The 10,302-nt window shown below is 36.5% G+C and overlaps 1 protein-coding gene and 1 long non-coding RNA gene across 2 annotated transcripts; one reads left to right on the top strand and one right to left on the bottom strand.

Moving 5' to 3' along the window:
- Positions 1-206: 206 nt before the first annotated feature.
- Positions 207-8,789, top strand: LOC121956905 (troponin I, fast skeletal muscle-like). The gene is made up of 7 exons (XM_088079633.1): positions 207-317; positions 2,395-2,427; positions 3,718-3,754; positions 6,188-6,316; positions 7,010-7,099; positions 8,322-8,495; positions 8,582-8,789. The coding sequence occupies exons 2-7, from the start codon at positions 2,420-2,422 to the stop codon at positions 8,657-8,659; spliced, it is 516 nt and encodes a 171-aa protein (XP_087935759.1). The 5' UTR covers positions 207-317; positions 2,395-2,419; the 3' UTR covers positions 8,660-8,789.
- On the bottom strand, positions 6,179-8,315 carry LOC148189083 (uncharacterized). Its single transcript, XR_015776929.1, has 3 exons — positions 8,083-8,315; positions 7,868-7,968; positions 6,179-7,710 (listed from the first exon to the last, which is right to left on the bottom strand). It is a non-coding gene; the product is annotated as an uncharacterized LOC148189083 (long non-coding RNA).
- Positions 8,790-10,302: the final 1,513 nt, after the last annotated feature.

Raw genomic sequence — 10,302 nt, 5'->3', positions numbered from 1 at the left:
ACCTTCATCTGGTCAAACATTTTGGACTGTGATGGTTTTATAGCCCTTTTCACCCCTTTTATAGCATCTCAGTGGCACTGAGCTCAGTCCTAAAACGATCTGGAGCTCCTCCTAAGCGACGCCTCGTTGATTTACAGGGAGAAGCTGGCAGGGGATGATGATATTTCAGGAGCTTGTTGGCCGATTGGTCTAAAGATCCTGCATTTCCATAAACAGGAGCTCCATATCCATGTCCGAGCCCCCATATATATATATATACACCCCGGGGGTGATTTCTTCCCACTGCTGCCCTCCTCCTCGACTCTGTCTCATCGTAGGTGAGACCAGTTTGTCTTTCTTCCTCCTCCTCTTCCTCCTCTCGCTCTCTGCATGCCTGAACAAAGCTGGCAGATGGATACAAAGCAGCTGAGTGGAGTCGGAGGGTTTTCGGGAAGATCTGTTGGTAGAGCGTTAAGGGGATGAAGTCCTGACCTCGGAGCTTTGTCAATAAGTGACGGGAAATGTGATCCGGGGTGAAGGAGAGGGCTGCCGGGAGATTTAACGAGCCGAGGGTGTGCCGTGCTGATGGCTTTGCTTCTGACGTGATTTGTATTTGTGCATTTATTATTGTTAAATTTCACGTTAAAACATTTGTTTGTGAGATTGGAGTAACTGTTGTTTAGAAATGTAGTTTCTGATCTTTGGTTGCTTGAGATCATTTCGATGTGAGAGAAGATAACAGGATTGTTTAAAGATAAGTGAGCTGCAAATTTTTTTTCTTAACAGGTTATTTGGATTCAAATTTGACCATCAAGACTTTTTTTTCTTCACAAAAACGGATGAGATATTTTACTTTTTTGACAGTGCATTTTCAGGAGTTTTGTGGAAATTTGAGTTAGTGTCTTAAAACAAGAAGATAGAGCTGATTAATTAAATAATATCATGAAAATAGCATTGGAATAGGTTTGACTGGACTTTTCTGGAGATTTTATCTGGAATATTTTTAAAGCATTAGAATTAAAATCATCCATGATTTTAGATTGAAAGTGAATTTTTTAAAATTATTTTGGCCTTTTTGGAAAATGTACTAATGTGACTTTTGTGGACTTTTCTGGAGGTTCGATCCAGGAGAAAACCTTTGAGCGAAAAGTATTAAAAGATAAAATTGTTTGTGACTGAAGATTTTCCACAGTGAATTATTTTTTAAAACTTTTGGCTATTTTTTTGTTTGGCTGTTTTTGAAAGTTTAGATGTATGAATTGAACGTTTTGACTGGACTAAAAAAAAAAAAAAAGTTTTTGATTTTTCACAGTGAATTTTTGATATTTAAAGCTTTTGGCTGGTAAGCAAAGTTTAGATACAGAAATTGTGAATGTTGAATTGACTTTCTGGAGATTTGATCAGGAGGGGGAAAAAATTGAAACGATAACATTTGTTTATAAGATTTTTCATAGTGATTTTCATTTTATTATTTTTATTTAGTTATTTTTTACACAATTTTTTGCTCTTTTGAGAAATTACTTCCTCACTTTGGCTTTACTTTCCTGGAGGCTTAATCTCGGCACAATCCATTTAAAAAGCATTAAAAGATACAGTTACTTGTGTTGAGATTAGTATGTTTTTTTCTTAATTTTTGGTATTTATGGCTTTCAGCTGGTTCTGAAAGTTTAGTAATGCGACTTCTGCTCTTTAACTATTACAATTTATGAAGCAAAAGTGATTGTTTTTAGGAAGATTTTTACAGTGCACATTTTTTACAGTGATTTTAGTTGTATTTTAAGGATTTGATTTGGAAAATTTGGAATATGATTGCTGTACTTAAACTTTTCTGAAGCATTGGTGAGGAAAAAGTGAAGAATTTGTTTGATCTTGGAATAAGAAAAAAAATTGACTGTTTTTAATGTTTTTGCACAAGTATTGTATCAAGTCTTAAAAGCTGGCTTTGCTGAGATCTTGTTAGGCCTTATAAATATGCATTAACGAGTTGGAAAACTAAAACCTTGAATTATTTATGGTTAAAAAAAAGTCTTGAAATTTGATTCTGGGACGGAGCCACTTGTTGAGACTGATTTGTTTCTGCAGCGTGTGAAGGTTCGTGCATTGACAGATAGACCGGTGTTGGCAGCCAACAAGCTGCGGCAGCACATTTCCTCTCCCCGAAAGGAATTGAAGTGTTAACTCCCGGAGGATATTCGGTTTTGAACACCTGTAAAGGAGCTTATCGCGGGCGTCAGCGCAGACATTTGACCCAAACTCCAAACTCCAAACTTAGCTCTGTCACCACTCAGCTGCTCATCAACTGTTTAATAGATCACGTTTCATTCGGAGGAGGCTCTCTGATACTTAAGCCGAGCGCAGATGATAACATCGTTTATTCTCAATTCACTTCTTCTTCTCTTCTGCTTTTTCAAACAGGACGTGAAGAAAGGAAACCGCCAACATGTCTGAGTAAGTGTTGATTATTATTTCTGGATTTTAAGTTGTTTAAAGAATGTTTTTAGTCTTTTTGTCACAGAAAAAATGATGAGTGCCACAAATACTTGAGGATCCAAAGTAAAAAAAAATGGACTCGTAAATAGTCTGAGTTTAGATTTGGGGTGAAAACGTGTCTCCAGATTTGATTATAAAGCTTCTACGTCATCAGCTGGATAAGAAAATGAAAGAAAGGAAGAGAGAGTGAAAGGAAGAACAAAGAGAAATGGAATGATGAAAGGAGGAAGAGTGAAGAAGGAGGGATGAAATTAAGGTGAAGGAGGAAGGGAAGGAGATAAAATAAAGTATAGAAAGTGGACAGCAGTGATGAATGAAAGAATGGAGGAAGAAAGGACAGAATAGTGGATTAAAGGAGGTATGGAAAAAATGAAAAGTGAAAGAAAGAACCAGGAAAACGGAAGGAGGAGAGAGAGGAAGACAAAGGAAAGGAGAAAGGAAATGATGAAAAGTGGACAGAACAAAGGAAGTAAAGAAAAGACAGGGAAAGGCATAGAAAGAGGACAGAAGAAGGAATGGGGGAAAGAAAATGAAGGAAAGAAGGATGATAGAGAGGAGAGAGGAAATGAAAGAAAGGAGGGATGAAGTACAAAGGTAAAGGAGTGATGAAGGAAGTAAAGAAAGAAGCAACAAAATAAAGGAAAGGATGGAAAGAGGAGAGAAGAAATGAAAGAACAGAGGAGGGAAGGAAGAAGGAAAGAGGAGCAGATGAAGTTAAAAAATGAGAGGATGGAAAGACGAGGAATGAAAGAACAGAAATTAAGATGAAAAGTAAGGATGGAAGGAAAGAAGAGAAAGATGACAAAAGGACGTTTACTTTATGAGAAATATCTGCCAAAATGAGCATGAAATTATTAAAAGTTAGAAGAAATTTTTCCCCAAAAATTGGATCACAAAAAAGTGAAAACAAAAAGGAAAGAAAAATAACCTTCAAAAACCAAATAATGAAATAAATATAATAATTACTATTCTGGACATTTCTTTTCCTATTTCATTTCATTTTCTAGTAATAATCTCTATAGAAGTTTTTTTTATTGTCATCTTTGTCTTTTTCCTCCTGTTTCAAAAGAAAATCAGAGCAGTTTCCTCAGGTGTCAAAGGTCTTAAACGCTTGTGAAAAGCATCTTTAACGCAGTGCAAGAAAATGGTTTTGGATGCAGGTTTTAAAGGGTTAAATGAACGCTAATCTGTGGTTGAGGTCGTCATTTATGAACTGAACTGATTTAGAGACGTTTCTTCTCTTTACAGAAAGAAGATGACATCCAGCCGCAAGCATCAGCTGAAGGTACGACCGAGTCCGTTCGTCACTGCCTGTCTGAGCTCCACTGATTGGAGCTTATTCAGATACTGAAGCTGCTGATTGGTTAATATGTTGTGAGTAAACTGTTTTCATACAAGAAGTGCAGGAACTTATTTAACTTAGTTATTTTTTTATCGTTTTTATTAGATTAACACATTTATGTTTAAGGACCATTCAGTTGCTTATTTATTGACCATCTTGGCAAAAACTTTCCCACAAATTGACGGAACTTTTACCGAAGACTTTGTTTTGAAAATGAGATAATTATTAGAAAAATAATAATAAATAAAAAAATAGATTAAACATTTGATTAAAATGTCCAGAAAAAATATATTTATAAAATTGTTTTTATATTTTAAATTATTTAATAGAAAAAAAGTAGAATATGTGCTTTAAATTCATGCTTTTTCCAGTACTTTTTAGGCCTTTTTTTTTGTTTGTTTGTTTGTTTTTCACTCTTTTGTGTGCTTATTTTATGGTAATTTTCAAGATTCAAGAAGTTTATTTGCCATTTGTACATGCACAGGCAGTACAGATACATAGGAATTACTTTTGTGCAAAAAGACAATACTGAGTAAAACAAACAAGAAACAGAGACATACTAATAAATATTTAAAAGAAAGAAAGCAACAGTACAATTTAAAAGGAAACATTATGAAATATAATAAGTTCAAATTAAGTTACTAATTTTTTTTTAACCAATTTTCTCAGGTTTCAAAGGTTTAATGAAAAAAATGCATGTTCATTTGGTCGAGAAAAGATCTGACTATTTTGGAAGACATCTGATGATTGAAAAGACGCCAATCAATCAGTAATCTTCCTGTTTACGGTATATTCACAGAAACCCAGCAGAAGTACTCAGATCTGTGATTAAAGTGAAAATAATAGTACCACAGGGTGAAAATACTTTACAGGTTTAACTTTTGCATTAAAATATCGTGTAACAGTACAGCAGTATTGGCATCAAAGGGAAATATTGTACTTCTTGCTCCACTACATTTATTTGGCAGTTTTAGTCACTTTGCAGAGTCGGCTGAAATGAACACATTAAAACATCAGCTCTTAAAATCAATATTATTCTGAAATGAGCCATTAAAGCGTATGTGAGGAATACTTCAATACAATGACTTTTGTTCTTTTGTTTTAGTAACTTTTTCTTTCAGGACTTTGAACACAGTGTTGTTACACTGCAGTGTTTAGCCATTTTTACCAAAAAACATGTTTTTGTTGCTCCAGTCTTCGGTTTGTGTTTTGGCTGAAAGTTTTCAATCATCTGGTTGATGTCGGGTTCAGACATGTTGGTTTCTGTTGTGAGCTTCTGGTTTTTACAGCTGAGACAGTTTAATGATCTGAGACGCCTCCTGCTGGTGAAGACGGTCAAACACACTCAGTGTTTCATAGTGTTTAAAAAATTCATCATTTTTTACCGTTTTACTGGCCCTGCTGTGAATCTGCTCTAGAAGCAGAAAATATCCTTTATCAGTAGAGACATTTAATATGAATTATTGACAAATTAAAAAAAAAAAAAAATTGGTTGTTTACACTGTGTGTTAAAGCATCAGCTGTCGACTTTAAAATTGTTTAAATTGGAGGCTTTATGATTTTGTGGATGAAGTGTTTGCTGATAGTTTAATTATTTTCCATGATCACAATTTATTCATTTTAAACAATACGTGCTTTAGACAATCATATTGATGCGTCTCGTGTTGTTGAGTCCCAAGTAGACTTGAGTTAAACAATGTAGAATTTTCTTTGGTTTATAAATAGATGGACCAGCAAAAACAGAATTAATTTAATGTTTCAGGTTATTTGTGCTCATATTCACAACGACAGACCTTGGAGACCTCAGATTGACTCCAAAAACGCTCATTAAATATGTATTTTAAAAAAAAAAAAAAAAAAAAAACACTGTAAAAATGTCAAAGATATAAAACACTGCTGGTGAAAAATAAAAAAGGTTCTAAAAATACATATAAAATAAAATATAAATATGTGGTTGACTTATACATTAAATGAAGAGATATATATCTTACATATACACTATTAATGGTACTAATTTGTAAATAACTTAAGAGTTAGAAAAGTGACTTTATTACAGAAAATCTTATTATCAAACACTAACATATTATAAAACTTGATTAAACAGTAGGTGAATATGTAACCTGTATTCTTAGATTTTTATCGTGTTTCTTTTATTGTGTTTGTGTTGTTTTGTTGTTTTTTTTTGAGGGAAACTTTTTTTAATGTAAAGATGCCAGATTTCATCTTTTTGCATGTGGTATCAATTGTGCAAAAATCACAACAGTGATGGAGAGGAGAACTTAAATGAATATCTGCATGAAACCGTTAAAAAAAACATTGGCACAGGTTGTTTTCTTCTTTTTCTTCTGTTGACGGTCGCATGTTGTGTTCCTGCAGAGTTTGATGCTGACGATCGCGGCGAACTGGATTCAGCAGGAGACAAAAAACCTCGCAGCAGCCAAACAGGCGCACATGGCTGAGCACTGTGCCCCCCCGAATCTGGGCGGAGACCATGCCACCCTCATGGTGAGAGACGCTTCAGTTTATCATCTTATTTTTTACATTTGCACATACAGTTACACACAAGTACACAGGCACATGGGTAAAATCAAGACTTTGTAATTGATTAAGGAGCTAAAATAAGAGTACTCATTAAAACCAAGAACTGAGGAAACACCAGAGGCAGGAAAAAACCAATAGATGAAAGATAAAAATAAATATAATATTAATCATAAGTAAAATAGTTAATTAAATAAAATAAAATAAAAATAAAAAACATACAAATAATAGATAAAAATGTTTAAAAAAACAAAATTATATAGCATCCAGAAAAACAGACTAAAATGTATAAATATATAGTGAATAAATAAATAGGTAAAATTCAATTAACAGCCAAACTAAAAAGGTAGGTCTTGAGTTTTCTTTTAGAATATCAACCCCCTTTTGCGGCCCTCACGTCTTATTAAGGCAGGCTGTTACACAAACGACGACCATAGTAATATAATATAGATATTGCCTTTTTTGTTATCGTTTCTTCCAAACACAGTCCTGGAGGGGCAACAAAGCATTTCTCTGCACAATATAAAGACACCTGGAGAACGTGACAAACGGCGAAAAATCCAAATGTGTGTTAGTAATATTAGCAGCATCTGGAAGTTTGACGTCCATTAAGGAAGGTTGTGATTAGTGAGTAAACATCATGTCTGTTCACGTCTTTAGGACACCTGCAGAAAGCTGCACGCCCTCATCGACAAAGTGGATGAAGACAGGTACGACCTGGAAGTCAAAGTGAACAAAGCTAACAAAGAGGTACGTCTCCTCCATGTGTGAAAATATGTAAAACAAATTATTATTTTCCTCTACCTGCTCTCCTGCACTGTCTGCAGGGACATAACGATTACCGGTTATCACCGTAATCATTCCCAGACAGTTAGTGACATCGCTCAAATTTTAACTATCATAATATTTTGTGTGATTATCGTGCTTTGAAATCACTGTAAATACTGTCAGCAGGGTCCGAAATTTTGAACATTTTCCAGCACATTTCAGCAATATCGTGATAAAATGATTATTGGGATAATTTTAGTAGCGATAATCCTGAAATGAAAATTCAATATTGTTCCAGATCTAATTGTCTTTAAGTTAATGAAGTGAAGTCATGAAGTTTTTCTTCAAGTTGGTGCTTCAAAAAGGAAAATAATGGTATAAGGTGCCAGTATTCCCCACACTCACGTGTCAGAGCTCTGATCGAGCCCAAAAAGTCAGGCCTGACCCTACATGCACCCGCACAGTTTCTGTCCTCCCTCGACCCAAGCTCGACCCCCCGTCCTCCCTCATTCGTCAACTACTACCGTTTGTATTTTGAGAGCAGCACGCCGCAGCATTGCCAGATCAGCTGGAGTGGCGAGACCGAGGAGATCCTGCAGTAATAACAGAATCACGCACATTACATCAGTACAGAAGCTAATTAGTAATAACTCACCATCCACTCCCGTAACTCCCGATATTGTGTTCCACACAATTTCGTTTCTATGGTTGTGAGGTGTCATAAATCATTTAGTGGTTTTCCATAATTACCTTCTCCTCGTCCGTGATGTCAGTGACCTCTGAAAACCTCGGACCTGTTGACTCCAGGCCTGGATCTGCTCACGGATGACGTAAACACAGAGTGTTTTATTCTGAAAATTGATCCAAATTTTTTAATGTTGTGTCGCTATATGACTTCCTGTGTGCTCTAATTCGGCTGAATTGATGCAAAGTGCTCCGGCATCCGGCAAGAGAAGAAGCCTTACGTATCTGATCCGCAAGGGTCCAGAGCTGAGCTGCCAGAGCTGAGACGGAGCCGGTGGAAGTAAACATGGACTGTAGAGTGAAATCTATTATCTCCGTCTGCTGTTACGGATCGGACTGAACGCGGATCTGGTGGAAATTTGCCGTCTGTCGATACATTCGCTTTTGGTTTGAGTCTTTTAATGTGTTTTGTTGACCAAAAGGAAAAAGATGTAGAGTTTTATCGGACTCTTCCTCTCAGATCGAGGACCTGAAGATCAAAGTGATCGACTTGGCCGGAGTGAAGAAACCCGCCCTGAAGAAAGTGCGCATGTCGGCTGACGCCATGCTGAAGGCTCTGCTGGGCTCCAAACACACCGTCAACATGGACCTGAGGGCCAACCTGAAGCAGGTGAAGAAGGAGGTGAAAGAGGAGGTGAGTCTCTGCAGGAGGACGACCGCGCAGGTAAACGCATCGATAAACTTGTCACCTGTTGACCGTCACCTGTTTGTGTCTTGCAGCCTGCGGAGGCGGTCGGCGACTGGCGTAAGAACATCGAGGACAAAGCGGACAGGAAGAAGATGTTCGAGGCTGCCTAAAGAGTTTGCTCTGCTCCTGCGGTCATTCTTTGGCTTTTAGCACTTTTTATGGAATCATTGGAGTTTTTAATTGAATTGAAATACCTTTTTGTTTCATTAAATCTGTAAGTTTCAGTTGGTCAACACTTAATTTCTTTCTCAAATACTTTTATTCTTTTGTGTGACTTCCTGTTTCCTTCTGTGCTTATGTTCACTTTTGACAACTTCCTGCTCCGTAGTGTGTTTTTGTAATAAATGTGTTTTCGTTTCCTACGTCATGAGGTATTCTGTCTTTGACTCGGTGACGCACAACACTGCAGACGAAGCACTTGACACACCTGGATGGAATTTTAATCATCTGAAAAGTCTACACGATTGACATTTAGCTTGTTTTTCCTGTGTCTGTTTTTGCCAAACGTTAAAGCAAAACCTGCCCTGAAACAGAACTCATGCTCGTTCTTTAAGTCCAGCGACACTTTCTGCGAGTTGTGTTTGAGGGCGGGTTTCGAGCTTTAATGAGGTTGTGTTGTGCTGCTCTTTGTAGTGCTGTGCATGTCAGTGAGGGACGAGACACAATATCCACACTTTCATAACTATTTATGTGTTCAGGGAGCCGTGAAAAGTGAATATTCGACCTGTCATTGTTCAGTTTTTGGCTTCAGACATTCAGAAATGCTTTTATTATTTTCTGCTGAGTGCTACTGTGTTTTCAATAAGAGCGAACCTGCTACAACAGACCAAAATATTTCCATTTGAAGAAACATGCTGCTGCTTTCTAAACAATGCCAAATTAAAAACATGCAAAAATCCAAAAACAATCTAACGGAAATGTGCTGCAAAAGCAAAGCCAAAATCAACCGGGAGAAAATGATGGCACTGTAAATTTTTGCAAACCACAGATGTTAGATTTGCATGTTTCATACATATCATAGTAACATTTTGTAAATGTGTATGAGCTGATTTTATCATCTGGAGATGGAAGAGATGGCAAAAAAATATCAAAACTGGCTTTGATGGAGAGTCATCAGTATTTCAGTAGCTGATTCTGATTTTTATTTATTTATTTTTGGGTTTTAGTCCTTTAATGTTTTCTAGGCTTGTGTATTTTTTATTTCTTTTTTTTATCTGTTGTTTCTGACTTGTTTTTATTTATCTGTGAGCTGCTTGGCTTTTCAATTACCTTTGGGATTATTAAAGTTAATCTAACCTAATCTAATTTTCAGCGGCTTTTTAGGGCACCAAAATGGGGATTCAGTAAAGGCATGATTTATTTATTTATCAAGACATCTTACTGGGAGTGGTGCCATCCAATTTGGTCATTTTTATGCCCAAACATCGTTTTCTAACCATAACCAGGTGTTTTTTGTGTCAGACCTAACCTTATGTCGAGCATGAAGTTTCAGTGCATCAGCTGCATAATACCATGCAGATATAATGTATCTGTGGTTTGCAGAAATGTGAACTTTTTTTTCTGGGGATTGAGTTGCCAAAACAATAACGGCAAACATGCTGCATGTTCACAGAAGTCCTCTCAGCTCTAAGTGGACCAACAGAGAGAAACCAGACGAGAGAGTGTGTTTGTTTGTTTTTAAAGCGGGAAGAAATGTGGAGGAGCGGCAACATAAAAACGTGTTCTTTTGCATTTGGCCTTGGTCTACTATAAA

The sequence above is a fragment of the Plectropomus leopardus genome, chromosome 7 (genome assembly GCF_026936395.1).
Source record: "Plectropomus leopardus strain MGB_pleo_1.0 chromosome 7, ASM2693639v1, whole genome shotgun sequence".
In the NCBI taxonomy this organism is placed as follows: Eukaryota; Metazoa; Chordata; class Actinopteri; order Perciformes; family Serranidae; genus Plectropomus; species Plectropomus leopardus.
Note: the sequence above shows the minus strand (reverse complement) of the source record. Positions and strands in the feature narration are given on the sequence as shown.